General features: G+C 44.8%; 1 protein-coding gene across 2 annotated transcripts in view; it reads left to right on the top strand.

Moving 5' to 3' along the window:
- The first annotated feature begins 4896 nt into the window (after positions 1-4896).
- The window catches only part of syde2 (synapse defective 1, Rho GTPase, homolog 2 (C. elegans)), a 61401-nt gene continuing 42944 nt past the window's right edge, over positions 4897-23353 (top strand). The window contains exons 1-3 of one of the 2 annotated variants that reach the window (XM_061738669.1): positions 4897-5198; positions 16506-16798; positions 18735-19107. In XM_061738669.1, the coding sequence (XP_061594653.1) occupies positions 5081-5198; positions 16506-16798; positions 18735-19107 (784 nt within the window). In that variant the 5' untranslated portion in view covers positions 4897-5080. Of the gene's footprint in view, positions 5199-6048; positions 6972-16505; positions 16799-18734; positions 19108-23353 lie in introns of those variants that run through there. The other variant, XM_061738668.1, reaches the window with a different exon arrangement.

Genomic DNA, 23353 nt, shown 5'->3' with positions numbered 1-23353 from the left:
AATATTTGATGCAACCTGCTAGGACCTAAGCTGTAGCCTATTCATGATTATCTTTCACAAATTGGTGTTATATGAATATGAATTCTTTTTTAAATTGAATATAATTGATATTGAATTGAATAAGTAGCGGACTGTATTTGACTGAGTAGCTCAACAAAGAGCTACTCAGAATGAGAGCCATCTTCACCGTCTACAACAGGGGTCGGCAACCCAAAATGTTGAAAGAGCCATATTGGACCAAAAACACAAAAAACAAATATGTCTGGAGCCGCAAAAAAATGAAAAGTCTTGTATAGCGAAAGGCGAAATGTCGAGAAAAAGTCAAAATGTTGAGAAAAAAATGTCGAAATATTGAGAAAAAAGTCGAAATTACGAGAAAAAAGTCGAAATGTTGAGAAAAAAGTCGAAATGTCGAGAAAAAGGTAGAAATGTCGAGATTAACGTTGAGTACAATCTCGAGAAAAAAGTCGAAATGTTGAGAAAAAAGTTGAAATGTCGAGAAAAAAGCCGAAATGTCGAGAAAAAAGTCAAAATTTCAAGAAAATAGTCGAAATGTCGAGATTAATGTTGAAGTACAATTTTGAGAAAAAAGTCGAACTGTCGAGAAAAAAGTCGAAATGTCGAGGACAAAAGTCGAAATGTCGAGATTAAAAAGGAAAGGAAGAAAAAAAGAGAAAAAAGAAGAAAAAAATATGAACTTGTTTGTATTTTTCATTTTATTCCTCTCCTGGGTCTTCAGTCCTCAGATTGAGGTACTGGTTGGGGTTTAGACCAAGTGACAACAAACCCAAAGGCCTGCTGTCCGTGTCCTCATCTGGATCCTTGGACGAGATGCTGAACCTCACGTTTGCCTCAGGTGCCTTCTTTCTGCATAGACACGTAGTGTGCTGTATAAATACGAGCGTGGGTGAATGTGACTGCTGTTATCTAAAAAGGTACCATAAAAAATCACCATACTTCTCTGAACTAATGCTGCAGTCACGGAGGAGTAACTCGCCTTTGCCAAGGGCGCTGATGCAACCTCTTACAATCTCACAGCCTGGCTTTTGGACAGACAAGCACATTGCCAAGCCCGGCTTTATAGAGTCCTGCTCAAGTCATCACGGGCTGATGATTAACAGGAATTACAGGAAACACCAAAACAGTAAGTCGGACCTCCCATATGTTTTTTTAATTCTGTTTGTCCACACTTTATTGAGTCATTTTGTTGGCATGAGGACAAAAGTTATATAGGCCTATTGATGTTCACCACGAGTTGCAGGATGCATTTTATAGGATTACAATAAGAGGTAGGATTTCTTTTCAATGACGCCATTATATTATAGGTGCTTTTTTCGATTCGCCAGCAGAGCGCCAAACATCGTCATCTATTCAACCTGCCGGAGCCGGAGCTACACGGCCGCTAACGCCAGGACCAACAGGCTTTTTTTCCCCAGAGTCATCAGCACTTTAAATAAGTGTAAAATAAATAAAAACACACACCAATCCATAAGAACAATCCTGGTGAAATCATACGACAAGGAATACAGACACTGTAAATGTAATTCTACTCTGCCTTGCTTTTATTAGGGCCCAAGCACTTACACTGCGAAGGCCCTATTGTATCTGTAGGAATTGTTTTCCTCGTTTTTATTTTCCTCGTTTTTCTTCCGACGAAATGAGGGCCTTTTTGCCCCCCTAAACGTGCCCCAAAAGTCACCAAATTTTGCACGCAAGCCAGGCCTGGCGAAAAATTTGATATTTAATGATTTGCATTAATGGGCGTGGCCTAATGGCTCAACATCGCCCCCTAGAAAACTTTGTGCCTCAAGCCCCACAATACGGTTTGACGTACATGCACGAAAATTGGTACACACCTGTATCATGTCGCAACTTAAAGAAAAGTTTCTTGGCGCCATGGCCGAAACCGAAAAGGAAGTCGGACATTTTGAATTAATCGTGTAATTTTGGCGCAATTTATGCCATTTCTTCGGCCGTTAATGCGGCCCGAACCGTAACGTGCACCCAGGTGTGTTATACATCAGAATGTGCGTCTCGATCCTGCGACGATGTGCGTTACTTTTCTCAGTCAAAAGCGTTACCGTGGCGACGATAGACGCCAAAAGGCGCGCCCCCCCCCTTCATCTGATTGGTCCATATTTGATAGTTCCTACTTTCTGCCATAACTTTTGAATGGTTTGACATAGAGAGTCTTGAGTGGTGTCATCGGACTTAGTTTTGAGTCCTTGAACATAATTGGTGCAAATTAGCCCCGCCCCTTATTCTGATTGGTCGATATTTGATAGTCCCTATTTTCTGCCATAACTTTTGAATGGTTTGACATAGAGTCGTGGGTGGTGTCATCGGACTTAGTTTTCAGTCCTTGACCTTACCTGCATGAAGCTGGCCCCCCACCCCACGCAAAACTCAGTGAAAATTTTTTTCAATCGTTTGCTCGTTCATCGCTGCTTGCAGCTTTAATTTCTATTTTTAATTTATTCTATTCTATTTATGGCATTTTATTTATTGTGGCACAAAATGGAGAAGCGCTCCAAATTTCATTTAATGTCTGACATCTAATGACAATAAAGTCTTTCTTTCTAAACTGATAATAAAGGTGATTCTGGTGCTCATATCTTGTAAGTTAAAAACCATACACAGTTAAGTGGTATACAGTCAAGATTGCATGCAGTTTTCTTTGAAAAAGCCTGTGTTGGAGATCTGTGAACTTTGAACCAAGGAAATATTCCAAACATCTGAGCTGCAAACACGGGGAGAGGTGAGGCGCTAGAGAGGAGGGGAGAGCGGGGGAAGAGGGAGGGAGGAGAAGTGTGTGAGTGTCAGTGTGTGTGGAGCAGAGAGAGAGTGAGAGAGAGGGAGAGGGAGAGGGAGAGGGAGGGAGGAGAAGTGTGTGAGTGTGTGTGGCAGGGGCGAAAATCCCGGGGGGGACAGGGGGGACAAGTCCCCCCCATTAGTAAAGCTGTCCCCCCCTAGAATAATTTGAGACGGAATTAATAATTTTGGAACAATGCAGTAGTATAGTATATTATATAGTATAGTATACAGTAGTATATTGATGCACCAAAATGAAAATTTGTGGCCGAAACCGAAATCGAAAATAATAATAAACAGTAAAATCTCATTACACTTAAAACAAGAGTCATCACCAGAAAAATAACTTGTTATTTGACAATTTTCACCTGTTTCAAGTAAATTTTCACTTGAAATAAGTAGAAAAATCTGCCGGTGTGACAAGATTTATCTTATAAGCAAAACAATCTTGTTCCACTGGCAGATTTTTCTACTTATTTTAAGTGAAAATCTACTTGAAACAGGTGAAACTTGTTTTTTTTTTTCCAGTGATGAGTCTTGTTTTAAGTGTAATGAGATTTTTTTAACTAAAAATGAGACATTTTAACTAGAAATAAGACAAATATCCTTTTGGATTTTGGGTTTTTGCAGTGTATTATGTCAGATGGCGGGGACGGCAGTAGCTCAGGTGGCAGAGCGGGTCGTCCAATGATCGGAAGGTCGGCGGTTCGAATCCCGCTCTGTCCCAGTTTGCTGTCGTAGTGTCCTTGGGCAAGACACCTTACCCACCTTGCCCCGTGTGAATGTGTATGAATGTGTGTGAATGTTGGTGGTGGTCGGAGGGGCCGTTAGGCGCGATATGGCAGCCACGCTTCTGTCAGTCTGCCCCAGGGCAGCTGTGGCTACAAATGTAGTTTACCACCACCGGAGAGAATGTGTATGAATGAATAATGATTTCTGTAAAGCGCTCTGGGTGCCTAGAAGGGCGCTATATAAATCCAAGTCATTATTATTATTATTATGTGCTGTATTATTGCCACCTTCCACCTAATACCATTGTTTTGTATTACTCTAAGAAAGGTCTTCTGCCTGTTTGCGAGATAGAGTTGAAAATGTCAAAATGCTGTATTAAAGGAAGGCTAAAACTTTTATTCCTTGTCCCCCCCTGGATTTATTCTCTAAGATTTTACTGTTTATTGTACAACGGAGTATTAGGGCCAAACTAAGACAAAAAAAAAATTGGAAATTACGAGAATAAAGTCATAATATAATGAGAATAAAGTCGTAAAATTACGAGAATAAAGTCGTAATGTTGTGAGAATAAAGTCGTAATAGAATAAAGTCATAATATTATGAGAATAAAGTCGTAATATTATGAGAATAAAGTCGTAATATTACGAGAATAAAGTCGTAAAATTACGAGAATAAAGTCGTAACATTACGAGAATAAAGTCGTAACATTACGAGAATAAAGTCGTAATATTATCGAGAATAAAGTCGTAATATTACGAGAATAAAGTCGTAATTTATGAGAATAAAGTCGTAATATTATGAAAATAAAATGGTAATTTATGAGAATTCTAACAGGAAGAGCAGTCTTGTGTTAAAATTAGGAATATTGAGCAGCATCTTGTGAAGTTATATATATAATATATTTAATATTACGACTTTATTCTCGTAATATTAAGACTTTATTCTCAAAATATTACGACTTTATTCTCAAAATATTACGACTTTATTCTCGTAATATTATGACTTTATTCTCGTAATTTTACGACTTTATTCTCAAAATATTAAGACTTTATTCTCAAAATATTGCGACTTTATTCTCGTAATATTATGACTTTATTCTCGTAATTTTACGACTTTATTATCGTAATATTATGACTTTATTCTCGTAATTTTTTTTGTCTTAGTTTGGCCCTAATACTCCGTCGTAATTGTCCCCCCCAACTATGAAACGGGATTTTCGCCCCTGGTGTGTGGAGCAGAGAGAGAGTGAGAGAGAGGGAGACAGAGAGAGGGAGAGGGAGAGGGAGACAGAGAGAGAGAGGGAGAGGGAGGGAGGGAGGGAGAGGTGGTGCAGTGAGCAGAGTGAACGAGGAGGTTCCAGTGCCGGTGGCAGAAGCGGAGGTGACAGCGGAGAATGGAGAGCAGCGCGTCCGCGCGGCGAGCTTTGGCCGAGGACAACCCGCTCGCTGCTTCCCTGTCTCTGGAGCCAGTCTGCTGAGAGACACCGGCGGGGTGGGCTCGGGCTGGACTGGAGAGAGAGAGGCACACGCGGAAAGGAATGGCTGATCCTCTGCGGAGGACTTTACTAGCGAAACTCCGGGGGAAGAAATCCAAGAAGGGAGCGACGCTCGGCGGTGGATGCGGCTCCGCTGCCGCCGCCGCCGCGGCGCACGAAGGTAACGCAAAAGTTTCACAGACGCGCCGAGACTCGCCAGAGCCTCGGCCCCTGGTTCTGCTGCCGGCAGGTCCGGACCTCCTCATGGCGGGGAGAATGAGCACGTACGAGAACTGCTGCGTGGTGCAGCAGACGGGGGGACAGTCACAGGGGACGGGGACAGGGGGGGGCGCGTCGGGCGCGTCGGAGCCGTTGGAGGCGGCCGGCGCACGTCCGCAGCGGCCGGGCGGCGGGGACAGGGTGGTGGATAGGAGCGACCATGACGGGCTCCTGGGGGCCCCGCTGCAAGGAGGTGGTGGGAGGGCGCTCAGGGGGGAGGACGGGGGTCCCCGGGGGCCCCGGGCCCCTGGTCGGACCGGCGCGGGGCCCCCGGGAGCAGGAGCGCACGTCCGGAGGCTGCAGCAGTGCAGCGTCGCCGGGGACTCCATCGGGTTTGGTGGGGACAATCACGTCTCGCCCCGACCAGAGGCGCATTCGGGGGCCACCAGGGCCCCGGCTCCTGCTGCTGATAGTGAGAGGACAGAGGCCAGGGATGGAGGAGACCCCCGGTGCGCTCCTCGCTGCGCGTCAGCCAGCACGGAAGAGCAGGTTTTAATCAGAGATATCGAGAGCTATGGGCCTGACATAGGGGACATCAGGGGCCCGGGAGCAGCTTTGCAGAGCCCCACTTTTTTCCCTACAGAGTTACACATTGACCTTAAAATGGCATCCCTTACCAGCATCCCACCACTTAGGTATCCGTTAGACAGTGAAGATGAGGACTACTATGATAATGAAATTCTGCCCTTTTACGAAGCAGTTAGACACACGTCGGATGGTGACAGGGTGGAGGTTTCAGAGGGCCCGGGTCAGGACAGAGGGAAAGGTGAGGAAGGTAACAGCGCAGAGGAGACAGACAGACTTAGGAATCAGCTGCATGAGGCTTATTATCTCCTCATCAATGCCATGAATGATATCAACATGGACGTGCAACAGATTGGTGGTGGTTTGGGCGAGCAACAGGCCTGCTCTTCCAGCAGTAGCCAGTCCAGGGACAGCCTGTCCTCCAGGCTGTCCGTCAAAAACATGGACAGCGATTCCTGGTCCTCGGGAGGCGACCAGAGTCCTCAGCAGGTTTCTGATACAGACTCACTCCTGCTCTGCCTCGCCGGGAACCTGGAGTCAGAGGCCAGGCTCAGCAGTAAGAGCATGGCCGACCTGTCGTTGGCTGTAAGGCCCACTTTACTGCGATCTGCCAGTGATGGAGCTATCAGGTATCAGGGGAGACCTTTGGGCTGCGGTCAGGCAGCTGGGAGTCCAGACGTCTGCGATGAGAAAGAAGGTGGAGAAAGGAAACGGGGAGAAGCGGCAGGCGAGCTGTCGGAACCTCGGGTGCATCGTAGTGCCATCGACGGAGCGGAGGACCACAGTGAGCAGTTCAACGAGAGCAGCGGCTCCGTCAACAGCCTCACCGGTTCCTCGGACAGCAACGCGCATCTGGGTCAGGACGGCCGGCAGGAGCTGGCCGAAGTCCGAGCGCAGGTCAACAAAGGCCACGGCGTCACCGTCAACAAGATGCAAGAGTGGATGCACAAGGGTCGCCTCTTGTCGTCTGAGATGAAGCAACGGATCGAGGGCTCGTCCTCGGCCGGCGCCGGAGGCCCGAGCCAGGATCGTCCCTGTCCTCAGACGACCCCCGGCGGCTGTAAGCAAGCGGCCCCGACGTCCGGCCGAGGCGGTAAACCCGTCAAGGCCAAGTCGCCTACACTCAAGCCACCGCAACAGCAGCAGCCAGGTAGGGAGGCTACACGGCATGGTCTCGACTCCAGGGGATCCTCTAAATCAGAGAGCTCTCCCCCTTCTTCCTCCCATCTGATTATTACCATCCTCCTCCACCTGTTAGTAAAACTCCGTCTGGTGGCGGTCCGCCCTCCAATCCTCCTCCTCTGGATGCAAAGCAAAGGGACGAGACACCTCAGACCTCTTGCTTTCCTTTTAAGACTCTCTAACCGGTGGTGGGTTCTCTCCTTCACACTAATGTAGGTGCATTTTAACACACGACTCATAGCACATCTGGTCTTAGGTCACATCACTCACAGTGTAGTTCAGTAACAACTAACTCTCTCTCCCGGTAGAGCGTTCTTTTGCTGTGTTGGTGGCGGGCTTTGGGTGTGTGTGTAAAGAAATAATATCTGACTATAAATGATATGTCACATGATCTTCTGGTTGCCTTTTGATATTGTCCCTGTAATCAAGTGTAACAACCTGAAAACATCTGTATCATGAAACCATACGCAGTGACATGTTCTGAATGATTCTCCACAACATTGTTAGTATATTGTGGTGGATAAAGATGCACACAGCAGGCAATGAGTCAATGCAGAGTGAATTTGGTGCCTGTTTTGGAGCTGTCACCGAAGTCACGCTGCCGAGCATCTTATCTCAGCAGACTGGGCTTCCTCACATCGCTGTGTAAACGTGAAAGATGAAAATCGGGGGGGATTCTGATGGGTTTCTGACTGCAGTCAGACTAACATCAATACGCCTTACTGTGTATTTTCTTTTCATCCGGTCTAAATTAACAGCAGCAAGATTCAGAAACCATGTGGCAAAGTTTACTCTGACTTTCATTGCAGAGGATGTGGAAATGGATCAACAAACATCTCCGTCCGTTTTAATACCCTGGTGTTCCTGCGTTCGGGTGGTATAGTAGCGGTGCCAGCGTGTTCGTGAGTGCACCCAACGTAATGGTGTGTTTACCAGAGTGGGAAGACACTGCTGTGCAGCGTGTAGTTGGCGGTCGGTGTGTTTCACTGGTGGATGCGGAGCTCTGCGGCGTTGCCAGGCAGCGGGCCTCTCCGTTTGACTCCTGGCTACTGTCGGCTCATCGCAGCCGTTTCCTCCTCCCGGCTTTGATTCGGAATGAGGACAGAATTTGCTGGAGATTAGTTTCCATGCGTCCCCCAATTCTCATCCTCATATTTTCCCCCATTTCTTGCTTAGTTTTCCCTCCTTCCCCCCTGTCCCCGCTGAACTTTTCCACAGCTGCAGCCAGAGGAATCCAGAGCAGGAGAGACGCCACTGCGGTCATTTTTGGTGGTCCTGGTGTGTGTGTGTGTGTGTGTTTGTGTGTTTGAGAGTGGGGGGGGTTGAGGGGGTGCTGTCATGTTCCTCCCCAGTCATTTGCTCTTGACACCCCCGTGGTAGCTTGCATTTTTAAAGAGACATTTGATGGAATTTTTCAGATGCCATTCCCGTTGTTTAACGCGTTTGCGTCGTGTCACTTATTTCCTCACCATGACGGAACAAAATGAAGGGTGATTAAGTATTTATTAAGGTCAACCCCAGGCTTATCTTACCACTGTGGGCCTCTCGGCATCTTACAAAGAAGCATTTAAAAAGAGAAAAAAAAGAAGAAGAAAGAAAACAAAACAAAAGGCCGGAGCTTTCAGAGGCCCGAGTCATCTGCTCGGCTTGGGTCAAACCTCCTCGCTGAGCGTTTCGGTCGCTCATGATTGAAGCAGATATCTAGATATTTCCAGTCCCCTAAAAATAGACCCGCTCTTCCCTCCGGGTGTTGATTTTAATAATTCAATTTCACCGTAAAGTCATAGGAGAACATATTGGATTCATTACTGGGAGCTCATTTGTTTCTGCCCTGACTTATCCTTTAATCACGGTGTTTAAAGCCTTTCCTCCTCGCGTGTGTGTATCTGTGGCTTTGGGATACTGGGCACATCATTTCTCCACTCTGCGTATCCAGTTGGAGTGTTTTTTATTTGTGTGTGTGCGTGTGTGCTGGAACAGCCGGCATGCCGGCAGGCACGCATTACCCAGGTGTCGTATTTTGGCCAGACTTGGAGCGCGCAGGGGGGCGCGCACGTCAAACCTCGTGTTGAGTCTGAGCCATAGACAACACAAATAGAAGCGATCCTGTCTGTTCCAGAAATCTGGTACAAACTGAGAGGACATTGACCTGTCCTCATGTTCGGTCTAAAGGTTAAAAATACTGGAATACAAAAAAAAAAAGAAAGAAAAAAATCACTTTTTGAATGAGAGTAAGATGAAAATAATCATTCCGTCCTGATAAGTTTGAATAATATTTGAAACTACTGCCAGCAGCTACTTATCTCAGGATATCTTATCTTTGACTTACCTGAGCTTATCTTAACTTAAATTAGAGAAAAGAATGATATAAGGCTGAATGCCTTGTCTGGTTCTTGTTAAGTGGTTAGAAAATGGGTTTATAAATGGAGAGCAAGAAGGGAACATTTAAATGCCACATTATTGCTTACTGTAATCGATGCAGGAAGTGACGATATATGTACAGTTCCTTGAATGACCACTAGGGGCTGATGCCCAATGTGAGTCAACCAACTGCTTTTTAAAGGAGCATGAGGCAGGATTGAGGCAGGATTTATGAAAAAAATTCGTAAACGTTTTAAGTTTTCTAGTAATAATGTCAGATGAAGCGTTCCAAACCAAAACGAATGAGCCCTCTAGTGTATCTCTCCATTGCCTTGAACAGGCTGTGTGCTGCAAAATGTGCTGCAATTGTGACCGGAATTTCCCGCACTGTCCTACGGATGTGCCGTCACATGACGCTGCATGCGCGTTCTCCTCGTTCTCCCGTGCCGGCTTCGCTGTTGGCTGCAGTACCCCCGACGCCCGTCGTGGCGAAGGGTGGCGCTAATGAGTCTCATTTCTTAAAAGGAGCCTCATGCTCCTTTAAGTGACAGCAGCATTGTGACTGATGGTCTAAAATGGTTAGTTGTCATCTCTTTCGCTACTTAGCCCTCCAGATATGTGGGGAACCTGTGAGCTGTGACAGCGGAGAGAGAATAGTCACTATTCTTTTAAAGATAATGTCTTATTGTGCCGTTCAAAGAGCTCACAGACCACCAGGACCAGCTCTTGGTTGGGCTGGGGGAGTCCAGGGGTGACGGTGGTTCACCTGGAGGTCATAAACCCCTGGTGCCGGAGAGGGACGGCTACTGATTGGCAGCCAAAGTGGCATTTGGCCAGTGTTAGCCACCTAGCTGCACTGTGGCTATACTTGGCCCCGTGGCTGGTAACGGACGGCCACGGTAAATCTGGCAGTCCTAGTTTTGGCTCTGCTATGTTGTTTTTGTAGCAACGTCTGAAACAAGGATGGACGGACAGATTTGATCAGAATGAATTTAATTAACGTTAGTTAACATGAGCTAAAATAGCTAAAACAAATGATTGTGTGACTCTGATGAAGGCGGAAGTCATCGCCGAAACATGTCAGATATTTAAAAACCTAAATATTCATATCCGACGAAAAGAATCAGCAAGTTAAATTGTAAGCTAAAACAGCTAGGATGTGGAAACAGTGTAAAGGCATGTTCCAGTTTCCTGTCAGGCTGGTTCATACCACCCGTTTGCCCATTTTTGGGATTAGCCACAGTTGGGCAGAGTCGGCTCTCATGAAGATGTGCCATGTGTACTTGTGTTGTTGTGTACTTGTGAACGTCATCATCTTCTGCAGCCAAAGTCCTTGTTCCAGCACTCAAGTCCCTTTCTCGTTACATCTGGTCCAAATCCCTGGACGTGTACTTTATCTGTCCATTTTATCAAGGCTGGGTTCGGTGGAGACTTGTGCAGACTTGGAGTAATGCATCCCACAATGCATTTCACACCAACAAGCAAAAACAATAGAAGAGAGAAGTGGCTTTTGTTTGAAAGAATGTAGTTTTTAGATATTTTCATGTGAGAGTATAGTTGTTATAACCTAATAGTTAAAGCAGCACTATGTAACTTTTCCACCTTAATATAATATTTCCAGAGTCATTGTGATGGTACATCAGCTTCCAACAGGTTTAATGACACCTCTGTCATGGTCTGAGGGGTCTGTATCGCCTTCACTGGTACTATGTAACTTCGAGGAGCATGGTAGGAACCCTTCCACACTACTGGTAAAGCACTACCGCTTTTGTCCAAAGGAGCCGCCAAACTCAACAAAAGCTGAAAGTTACGTTGTGCTGCTTTAAGGTAAATTAAATTATAAAACGGGAGCATACTTTCACAAATTTCCTCCATTCCCAGTTTTGTCTTTTGACTTTCATCGAACTTTATAACATACAAAAACATAAAACCCATTTAAAAACATATTGAAGCTTTAGCAAATGCACAGCCCATTCTCAGGTGTATTAATGTTTAGTGCATTTCTTTTTGTACCAGATTAATGTGTAGACGTTTTTCAACAGCTGAGCTATGACGTTATCAAGTACACAAGTACACTCCTGTTCCAACTGCAGGAAGAGAGACGTGCCTGCCTGCGTGCTTCGATGTGCATTCTGCTGAGTCGTCCTCGTAGTACACAAGTCCAGACTAGGTGTACTCGCAGTGGAGAAGCGGACATGGCATTTCCCCCGACAGTCAGATAAACTCTTGAGAAACCCTCTGATGACATCACAGAGGGGTTGTCCAGTTTTTTTTTTTTTTGCACAGTCTGTACATTATGCTGTAACTGAGCTTCGGCGGGCACGAAGCTTATGTTTCAACAACAAGACGGTTAGTCTGGCATCGACGGTTACAAAATCTACCCAGCAGCAACCGTGAAGCTAAGTTACTACTATAGTGAATATGAGAACAGAAGATTTAGCATTTCCTTAGCGTTTCCTTTGAATTAACTGGCAGCTGACTGTAGCTTTTGGATATAGATGCTCTTCTTTTTAATGCTTAACCGCAACCAGAAATTCCCCAAATCGCTAAGCTAATCCTTTAAAAAACACATCAACACTGAGGGTTGTGTTTTTACAGTATTGCTCAACCTTTTTCTTTTTTCTTTTTTGATTATTAAAGGAACATTAATTCTCGCTGGCGCTGTGGTTTCAAGCTTGGGATGCAGGTGCAGGTGTAACGTAATCCTCCTGGACTGCTGTCAAATCCTCTCAAGGATTGTGGCATCTGCTTTTCTGGATGATGCCAGAAACCTCGTTACTTAGCTGCAGAGCTTTTTGTTTGTTCTTTTGTTTTTGTTTTTCTCCTCAATGCATGACAGGGGGCGGCGTTGCAATGATTTGTCTTGTCTTTTGCGCCTGGACAGATTTATGGACCTTCTGAAAACAGATGAGATGATTGAGGAGTAAGTTGAGGCGTCAGGGTTCATATCAGGATGATTTTACAAGAACTATGACTCACATGAGGGGGAGCACAAAGGTGAGGGATGATTTCAGACCGTTATGGTTCTGCAGACCCCAATGGAGCGTTTTTTTTCAGGCGCTGCAGGGATTTATTTCAATTTTTTTATAGTTCATTTTCTCTTTGTTTTGCTTATTCGGGCTACTACTCAAATCTTATGTTTAAGGCAACTATTAGACAGGACAAGCAGCGACAGAAAGAGCTGCAACATAGAAAGGGGTTTGGGTTGAGGCCAGTACTGAGGAGGAAGTGGCGGCAGCATCGTAGGCAGCGCTGCCAGGACGCCTCTGTGGGATGCAGGCGTTGACATGTGATGTAACCCCGAGCGATCCCAGAGCTGCCCTGGTGTAAAAAAGAAAAATCTACACTGAGAATCCTCATTAGCATATGAATGGGTGTCAACAGGAATGTATGGCACATGGCAAAAGATTCCCCCTTGAAGGGGCTCAAAAACTCTGTATACACAACAAAGTTCTGTCTGTGTGGAGAAGAAAAGTGGCTGGTATGTTGTTTTACTCTTATCAAAATAAAAAGGGGGCCTTTAGGACGAGGAGGGGACTGCAGGAAAGAAATGAAAAACCTATGGGAAAGTGGATCAAGTGCTTTGTCTTAGAGGAGAAAGAAGATTCAGCCACTCAAAGGATTTAGAGGAGAATATACTTACTTATGGGCTCAAATGGCGCAGGTCCATGGCAGCGGATCCAGAAATTTTTTCCTGATAGCTTTCACAACCCACAGCAGTCCTCCTCCTCATCCATCCATCCACCACCTCTCTCTCTCTCTTTTCTTTCTGCGTGTTCTCACAGAGAGGGACGCGGCCTTGTGTTTTGTGCCCCGGCCATCTGTTACCTTCAGGTCAGGGGTGTGAGTTGTCCGTGCACGGGGCGCATTGTCTCTCACGCCGTGATGGCACAGACGAGAGAGGCTGCTCCGGCTCCTGTATGGAAATTTTAAAATCGACCTCTCTTGCACGTAGCTTTGTGTTTGCATCTACAGAACAGTTGCTGGTGGAAGTTATTACCCCGTCTTTGCTTTTACTTCCTTTTCTGCGCTAATTTTCTGCATGAGGTAACATGCCACATGGGGGGTGGCGGGGTGTTGACTGGCAGTAAGTTGCGCTATCAAGTCATGTGCATCCCCTGCAGAAGATCGTGGGATTGATATCAAGTCCGATAACGTGAAAACTGCACATCAGCATTACATGAAGCCTCAAGGTGAAGACTTTAAAGTCGTGTTTGTGTTCACTCATGCCGCCCGTTTTATTTTGCCATCAGGCAACAAAAAGCAAAACATGGAAGCAGGGAGTGCCAAAAATAAATACCTCTAAGAATTTTTTTGAAATATAGCCTACTAGAGGGCCTCGATGACATAAAGAAAACTCTATAAAAGCGTTTATATTTTAGTACTTTCTGGCCACAGTAAACTTTTTATAGCTCTTAGAGGCAGTTCCCCTTTTTCCCTTTTTTTTACCCCCCTTTTAAAAAAAATCTGCATTGCAGTAACTGCAGTCGCTTGTAATTCAAACAGCTGTTTTCATGGAGTTTTAGTTCCTACACTCAGATTATGAGTCCTCCGCACCCGCTGTCAACAGGAAGTTTTCAATCTGTCCAAGTTTATTGAAGTCTGATAAAGATAATCTGTTTGTGGTTCTTTTCTCGAGTGTTGTTGGTGGTCTGATTCTGTGGTTGAAATAGTGACTATGTCTTTTCATGTTTTCCTTTTTTTTGCATTTCGTGATTCTGCTTTTGTCGCCTGTGAGCTCGTTGGCTTATTTACTTCAGGCGTTTTCAATTATCCCGTATTTGGGGAGGGCTGCTGTGATGAATGCTTTGGTTCAACACAAAAATGACATCATGTACGACTTTAGAGTTTTCTTTTGGAAGTAGGCATGATCTGAATAAATGCTTTTAAGTGCAACAGGGCCCTTTTGAATCTGACTTTTGGTTTGTGAAGGAAAAGCAAAAACGCCTAGATCTGATGACAGAACTGACCAACCAAACGGTGAAAACACTGACTTGTTTTAAAAGGCTAAAAAGAGAACGAGATCACCTGCTGTTCCTGCGGAGGAGTGCGACGGTGGAAGGAGACGGCAGCGAAGCTGTGGTCTGGAATGCTGTTCGTGTCAGAACATGCTTTCTCTTCCAGTTATGAAAGACCCCTTCAAGAAGACGGCATGCTGACAGCAGCGCCGTGTGCTGCCATCATGACTCTCTCTGGCCTAGTTGCACGTTACCGGGCCGAAGGGAATTACTCGGCAGAAGGGGCTGCGGTTGTGGAGTTGCCATTAGTCTCCATAACAGATCCTCTCAGCAGATATCCTACCTCTATTAATAATGATTTTTATATATATATATATATATATATATATATATATATATATATATATATATATATATATATATATATATATATATATATATATATATATATATATATATATGTATATATATATATATATATATATATATATATATATATATATATAAAGATATATATATCTTTATAGATGGGTCAGAACGTCTCATGATGTCTAAAAAAGTTATGAAAATACAAGGCTGCTGTGGATTTATGTCCAAAAAAACAAAACCCTTTCCCGTTCCACTTTACTTTCTCTCCTCACTGATTTTCAAGTATATCAAAAGGTAAAAACAAAACTGCTTAGCAACAATGTTTGAAGAACCCTTCAGGCCTGGATAAACAAAAATGAACCACGCCGATGAGCAGATCTTGGCGGCTCCAGTCCACACAGAAACTCACAGGGCTCAGGAGCCCACCAGAAACACGAGCCGGGCTTCTCTTTTCTCCTGACAGTCTGCATACCCTGAAGCTGCCAGGCTGCAGACCTTCAAAACAACCTTCAAAGAGCTCTAACCCAGATGAATGCAGCATGTGGCTGCTCAGATCATGCAAACATGAAAGATTACCTTCAAACTTTGTTGTGATGCTTTGTTATTTAAGTGAAACACGATGGATCGGCTGTGGTAGTTTGTAAAACCTGAGATGAGGAATGCCGTTTCCAGCAAGTGAAAGCTGAATTATGCAGCATCTTGTACAATCAGCAGGAACCAAAGGGAGTGGCATCCCACTAACAGAATGCATTCATCAACAACATTTGTGTTGTTGTTACGGTGGAAAAATGTTCAACTTTGCTTCTGTTGTGGGGCGAGAGACCAACAGCAGCGTTGTACTTTAGATGACATGAAATGTTCTGAGTCACGGTTGAGAAGATCTTTACTTCAGTTCAGTCTCCTCCAAACTTTTCTAATGGCTCAGTCGCACATTCAGATGGCACAGCGCCCCTGTTTGAGCATCGAGCTTTGCAAAGTGAAAATACCCACAGATCTATAATTTGCTAGATATCTTGGCGTGCGTGAAAATGCGTTTCCTTCAAGGAGAGGAGAAGTTGTCATTATAGCATGTGAAGAGGCCCATCTGAAAGCTGGTGAGGATCAAAACAGTCTTTTATTCCAGCCTGCCGTACAAGTCGGAGCAAGACGCTGCCCTCAACCACCACGCTTCCCCTGTCACACACATGGACGCACGCGCTTGTTTTTCTCGCCCGGCATCTGCTCTAGTACAGTTTGAATTCTCCATATCTTTTTAGAAGAGCTTTTTGGGGACACTAAATGGCCGCACACCTCTATTATTTGGCCTTTTCTTCCTTTGCCCACATCGCTTCTTTTCTCATCCTTTTCTCTCAGATCTACTTTCTCAACTGTAATGTCAGCAGTTTTTTCTCTACCTTTTAAAAAAAAATCGTCCACGAAATTCCTTTGAGCCCACATATTCCTGAACCTGAAACGAAATGAAGGTATACCGGAAGGGGAAAGTGTCGGTTGGATAAGACAAATGAGAAATGCAGCTTTTTTGTGACTTAAAAAAAATAGATTTTGGAGGAAAATTTGATCAAACTGGACGGCTTTATCCAGCTTATCCAGATGTGGGTTTTGTGATACAGATGTATTCTTCAGCTTGTCCCAACATGAAGAGCCTGAGATTAAATATCAGTTTCTGTAGCTCAGTGCACATCAGTGCTCACTTTAATGGTGATGATGACAATGATGGCTAATTGTTTTATATTTTCACATCAAACAGTTCTGTTGTCCCTTGGCGCCCTGCCCTCAACCCTCACAGTCTCTCCGTCTCTCTGCCGTTCCTTCAGTCTTCATTGAGAACGTCCAAACCGCGTGCCCTAACGGCCGGGAGGTGGGCAGGTCACACAACGAGCCCTCGTCATGGAGGCCGCAGCTCACCACCATCACCGTCTCCAAGAAGCGCAACTGGCTGCAGCAGAGCTCCCAGGGGAGGAACCCGAGCGCCAGGGACGGGATGCTGGGAGCTGAGGAGGACGCCGTCCTCGGCTCCCAGCAGCCGCCTCCCCCCAGTCCCTCCCCAGACCACCTGAGGCCCGCGACGGGCGCTCCGGCACGGCCAGCCAACCCGCAGCCGCCTCAGGTGAGCTTCTCCCGTGCAAGCGAGAGTTTAAGGGTGCAGTTGGGAGGATCTGATTTAATCGTCACGTGTAATTAAAGAAGCAGCCACTTACTAGGGCTGGGCGATATGGACCAAAAGTCATATCTCGATATTTTCTAGCTGAATGGCGATACTCGATATATATCGATATTTTTTCTGTGCCATAATTAGGGTTTCCCCCCAAAGCATTATAGCATAGCATCTCTGTTAGCTTCATTTTTTTCTGAGGCAAACCCTTAAAAAAAAACAGTCAGTTTTAATACAAAGCCTCGTGCCAAATGTCACACAGGTACCTTTATTAACAGAGGTCTGCACAATATCAAAATGTATAAAACAAATGAAATAAAAATAAACTGCCTGCATATATAGAATAGAAATGCTTCTTAAATAAAATAAAACAAATATCCCTTTCCTGCATAACAATTAAATTAAAATACACTGTGCAATTAATACAATGTAGATGGTAACAGGCAGACTTTTCCACTGAGGTTGACAGTTGTGCAAATAACAAAACATTTGTGCGAATCTCAAATAAAACATTCAAGTCAATTTGTCACAAAATAATCTATATCAAAATAAAAAAAAATATATATATATTTTTTTTTAATTGATATAAACGATATTGTCTCGTACCATATCGCATTTGAAAATATATCGATAAATATTAAAATCTCAATATATCGCCCAGCCCTACCACTTACCGTACTCACTTGAAGAATGAAAACAGAATAAATGGGATGGAAGTTCTTGCACTGTAAAGTTGCTTTCGTCAATGAAAATTATGACTAAATATCGTCAAACCTTTATCACCTAAGGAAATCGAGACGAGACAACGAAAATGCAGATCATGTGACGATAACGATTCATTAAATATATAATGCAATATCGTAGACGAATAAAAACTCTGTTGTAACAAAGATCCTCAATGTCCATGTTTTCAGTAGTTTCCTCTGGTTTAGTTCTGCTGGGTGACGTTAGTCCTCAATCCCAGTCGCTGCAGCGGGGAATCAGATCCAGAAGATGCAGCTGCAGCGTTAGAGGCTGATGCCGTTAACGCAGAGCTCTAGGTTCACGTCAATTAAAAACAAAGTTAAATAGAGGAAGGGACAGATGGCCGGCCGCGCGGGGATCTTCTCTGGGGCTGGGAGAAGAAGAAGAGACCATCTTTGGATACACTTTCCTACATAGACGTGGAAAAGAAAACCCAATGTGTCGTCGAAAAAGAAAAAGATGGGGAGAAATGTGGAAAAATAAATATGTTGTAAACTCAAATGAGAGTCTTCTGTATCTGGAATGAATGTATTCTTGAGTCAATAAGGCAACAATAATATAATAATAAGATAACCTTCTTTGAATTGTAAAATGGGTTTGGCTAAATACAATCTTTGGCTTAAACAAGACTAAAATAGTCGTGGACAATTCTGACTAAAATGCTCAGACTTTTAGTCGACTGAAACTTGATTATGAACGTGACTAAAACTAATAAAAACTAAAATGATAGCTTTAGTCTAGACTAAAACTGAAATTGAAACAGGCTGCCAAAAACAACCCTACCTGATAGTGAGCAGTTCCTGTGTGTCACGACCGGTGTGGTGAGGACCCAGATGCAGGAGAGCGAGAGGCAGGAGTTCAACAAAAAAGGGTTTATTCCACAAAAAGGCAAGGACCAAAAACCAAAGCGCTGCTTAGCAGGATCAATAACACAGAAACAGGGATCAAAAAACTGGAGGAAAAACTTGGCAGGACACATGGAGGAAAGCACAGTACGGAACCACAAGGAGCAAGGGAATGACAAGACCAGATATACACAGGGGATAACGAGACACAGGAGCAGACAATCAGGGCAGATGGGACACAGGCGGGGCAAAACAGAAACAAACTGGGGGAAATGTCAACCACTGACACTGTGTTGTTTTAGGCGAAGGTGACCCCTCACCCTCGGAGCGTGGACCCGGCCGAGGAGAACGACGCGGACGACGAGGGGGAGATTTGGTACAACCCCATCCCGGAGGACGACGAGCCCAAGGTTTCCCGCCGGCCCTCCGTCTGGCTGCTGGTCCCGCCCCGCGCCGAGCTGCAGAGACGGCCCAGCAGGGCGGGGGACGCGGCCCAGAGCGGCCGGACCCCCGACGGACCTGCCGGGCTGGAGGACGGCCTCGGCCTCGGCGGCGGACCGGGAGATGGGATTCAGGGGAATGCTGCACATTCCACAGAGACGGCACATCTGCACAGACAGATGCTCGCGTGCAAACCTCAGGAGGAGGGAGGGCCGTCCGTGAGCAGGCCGGCAGGTGAGTCTGAACGAGGAAAAGCAAGCACCGAAGCTTCTTCCTGCTTTTTGTCGACGTCGTCTTTCACTCTGGCCCATCTGTTTTATTGGACTGATGCTCCAGGGGGCAATTATTCTATTATGTCGCCGGCAGAACCTCACTGTAGATTTGTATCGTTTGGCAGACCTCGGGAACAATGTTCCCAATCAGCAGACTTGTTCAGCTCTACCCACAAGTATGTGAAATATTCACTGTTATAGTTGACGATAAACCCCCAAAAGACTTCCTCCTGAAAACAAAAAGCAGAGTCAACTTTATTCGTTTTGGATGAAGTCCAATATTACTCATTTTTCTTGGGGGGGTGGGTTTATCAGTACACTCTTTATCCAAGCCACTTTTAGCTTAGGAAAAAAGTGAAATACACATAAGGGATGGGAGAGGATGGGAGAATCTGGAGGATCAGGGGAAGATGGGAGAATCGGGACGATCCAGGAGAGGATCAGTCAACTTCCTCGAGCAGGAAAGCAAAAGTACTCCGACTAACAGCTCCAGTGTTTTATTCTTGTGTTCTTCTTGATGGGAGCAGACAGAGGTCACGCCTGTCTAATCATATCCCTCCATATCAGTGTCCCTCATTAGTTCAGCTCAGACAGACATCAGACAGGAGGAATTCAGAACCGGCATTCCTGAGAGGAAACAATATCTGTTAACTTGCGACTGCAGCTCACGCCGACGACTGGGATCTTTCTAAAGGAATCGCTCCAAAGTTTGTTATTTATGTTTTTGCTGGATGAATCCTGCCCTTTTTTGTCCACTTTGTTTTTCTTTTTTCTCCCGACGGTCCTGATAAAGCAGCGAGAGAGGAGATCCACACTTTGTTCTATTTTTTTATTTTTACTCCTAACTTCCGAGTTTTTGTTGCCGCTCATGTAGCAACGTGGTACTTTGAACTATTTGGCCCGTCTTCGGCTGAGTCTATAATTACAACACTTCTCACAGCCATTTTCGGGGTTGTTTGAGCACAAAGCCAGTCCCAAATAGTTTGCTTAATACTTGAGCTCGTACGTTCACGGCGGTGCATTTACAGCAGGAATGAAGGCTGGGGAATGAAGAAATAGCTTCCCTCCTGCAAAACCTTGAGTCTTTACGATTCAAAAACGCATTTAGTGAGCCGTTAAACTCCTTCCGACTGCAGTTTTAATCTTTACTTCTAATGGCATTATGTTACCCTCCAAATGTTTCCTAGACGAAGAGGACGCGCTTTTTAATGGGCGGCTGATACACTCCTCCATCCTCATTGACTGGCTTCCAACTCTTGGCTCTCTGTGGCATCACGTGTGGTTCAACAAAAGAGCCCGACCTGAGAGAGAGGGAGCGAGAAAGAGACTTTCCATGTGGGATTAGGATTAAACCAGTCCCAAAAGAGTCTCTGTACCGGCCCAGGACAGGCACTAATCACGCATCAAGCTAATTAAACTCATACTATTTCAAGGTGCACCTTCTTAAGAGCCTGTGGACCTGTTTTGCCGTCTGGATGACTTGGCTGGTTGTGGTCGGGTGTTTCCTGCTGGCTAAGCAGATGACTGAGTATGACTGGAGGCCTTTAGAGGGGTTTGTTCAGCAGGTTTGACATCCAGGACGTTTCTTTCTCAGCTATCCTGAGCCCAAAAGTCCTCCAAAGTGTGCGGCTATTTCACGAGCGATTAGCTTTCTCCGAACCGGCTGTTATTTGTGGATGCGTGAGAGGTTTATGCGCCGTAATAAAAGTCGGTTGACATTGGCGGTCAGTAGCAGGTCTTGTGAAGTTGCAGTTTACTCAAGTGAGAGGAGGGAGGTGCAGTGTTTCTTTTTTGATTTGTTTTTGTTTTTTTCTCTCTTCCCTCCGCCCTCCTGGTCCGGAACTGCCTCCCTCCCTGTCGCATGTTGACACTGCAATTGATTGCTGTGGGTTCGGTGACGCCATCCCACACTTCAGTGCTACAGAAAGGAGCAACATGCCCGGTTTGCATGTTATCAACACTCATTACTGGATGGGAGTTGTGGATCCAGTGGGCACTGTGGTTTCCTTTTTTTTTTTTTTTTTTTGCTTTTTCTTCCTCTTTCTGCCTTTATTTAAAGTTATAAAGCACCTCTGCTTGCAGAATTTCCTGTGAGCGTTTTGGCTGCTGTTAGCAGCGTTTGTATTAACTGCAGAATGACTCCTCCTCCTCTCCGGGCTGCCGGGGGAGCGTTGGGGGATGGCGGATGGCGGTGAAAGAGACAGCAGCCGGCTGCGATGTGGCAGTCGCCCCCTCAGAGTCGACAACGTCCCCTCCGTTATGAGATCAGTCAAGGTCCGAGCGGCCTCAGAAAGTTGACTTTTTGCCTCCGTTTTGCTGATTTGTCATATAAAGTGACAAACTCCTTTCATGGATCTGTGAGCTGTTTGCTCACCGACAGCAAAACAAGTTATGGATTAGTTTAGATTTTATATGAGTGTGCTATTTTGATTGTTTGAAAATGCATCAGAATTAATTTGTGTAAAGGACACATTCAGTAATTACTTGCCGCTATTCCACGTAGGGCTGTGCGATTAATCGATTTTAAATCTAAATCGGATTTATTAATCAAGACGATGTTAAAAAAAGGAAAATCGGAAAATTGATTTTCCTTTTTTGCAGCTGGCTGCATTACAGACAGAGCTCGTCTAGTCATCTTTGTTTGGTCAAGAAAATTGTAAATGTTGTCACTTTACTAAACTCAAGGAGGATTTACAGTATCTTTCAATTGCACTTCATTCCCAATAGGGAAATTTGTTTGCTATTTTTCTTTAAAAATAAAGATAAAATATTTGAAACAATTTATTCCATTGTCTTTTGTAGTTTTACCAAAAAAATCGAAATCCAAAATCGGGTTTTCAGAGAAAAAAATTGGGATTTTATTTTTGTCCAAAATCGCCCAGCCCTAATTCCACGTTTTACCATCGCTCATATTTACAGGTTCTTTACATCTGAAGCCGTCAGAGCACCTGGTGACTGATTTATGATGCTAAGTCTTTAACAGGACTAACTGTCTCTCCCTGTTTCCATTCCCTATGTCACGATAACATAAGACGACCCTTCCTGTGTTGCCTATTTCATCATAAATATCCAAGTATGGGCCATGGGCTGCTCTTGTTGTGAGTATTGACGGTTGTTTCCATGACATTCAGTTGCCGACTTGTACAGACTTATAGTACGTCATGGTTGCGGCACCTCCAGGGAGATGCCTGTAAAAAAAGTACTTTTTATATACTTACAAAGTTTAAATGCCCGTGGAGAGAGAGCTGCATGATATTTGGAAAATATGTGATGCTGTCATAGAGCATAAAGAAATGCTTCATTACACAGAGTTAAGAGTCTTTCAGCTTTGCAGCTGATATTTACTGATGACTGATTATTATTAAAGAAAGTGTTATTTGTGTTCCAGCAAAAGCAACAATTGTTATTTTGCCAAAGAATCGATTAAATGGTGCAAGGATACAGGAAGGACATCTAATGCTCCCATAAAAGATTCTTTCCTGTCCTTTTTTTAGCCGCCACTTCTTCTTTACCCACGCTTTTGTCGCTCCTCTTTTTTCACAGCGCTCACGGCACTCTCTTCGTCTAAATTCACATCTAAATCAGCATCCGGAGCAGAAAGCATCCATCCATCCATCTGATATGTCAGTTTTATTACAGACATTCAGAGTGTAAATTAATGGCACTTTTTTGCAGTAGTTTTGTTTGTTTTGGGGATACTGATATTGCGATAACGACCCTGTCTGCACTACTGCTTTGGCAGAATGACACTTATAGGTCGTGTCAGAGGCTTAAAATAACCGTTTATTAGAGGGATGAATCTGTTTTATGTTTATTTAGGGTGCCACATGACGGGACCGCCTCGCCATATTCTGAAAGAACACCACCACCAATTACGGGTTAACAACTCTTAATCCAAACTTTGGCAGAGTCTTAAAAGTGCCGCAGCGGCTTCGCGTTTCATCCTTCCTGCGCTCTGTTCGCTGATTCGGCTTGAAAACGAGCTCATACAGAGTCCACTTCATCTCCAGGACAAAAACATTTGACAGGGCTCTCGTTGATTGAGCATGAATAAGAGCGCCTGCTGAATTAATGACACTGTGTGGATGTAGATGACTCCGTGACCATAGATTTGCTCTGTCCAGCTGGCTGCCTCTTTTCCCTCACCGGATACACTCCAGACTCCTCGTGTGCTGCCTATTGACTGACTTTGTGTCCATTTGAATGCT

Source organism: Cololabis saira, chromosome 13 (genome assembly GCF_033807715.1).
Source record: "Cololabis saira isolate AMF1-May2022 chromosome 13, fColSai1.1, whole genome shotgun sequence".
Taxonomy (NCBI): domain Eukaryota; kingdom Metazoa; phylum Chordata; class Actinopteri; order Beloniformes; family Belonidae; genus Cololabis; species Cololabis saira.
Note: the sequence above shows the minus strand (reverse complement) of the source record. Positions and strands in the feature narration are given on the sequence as shown.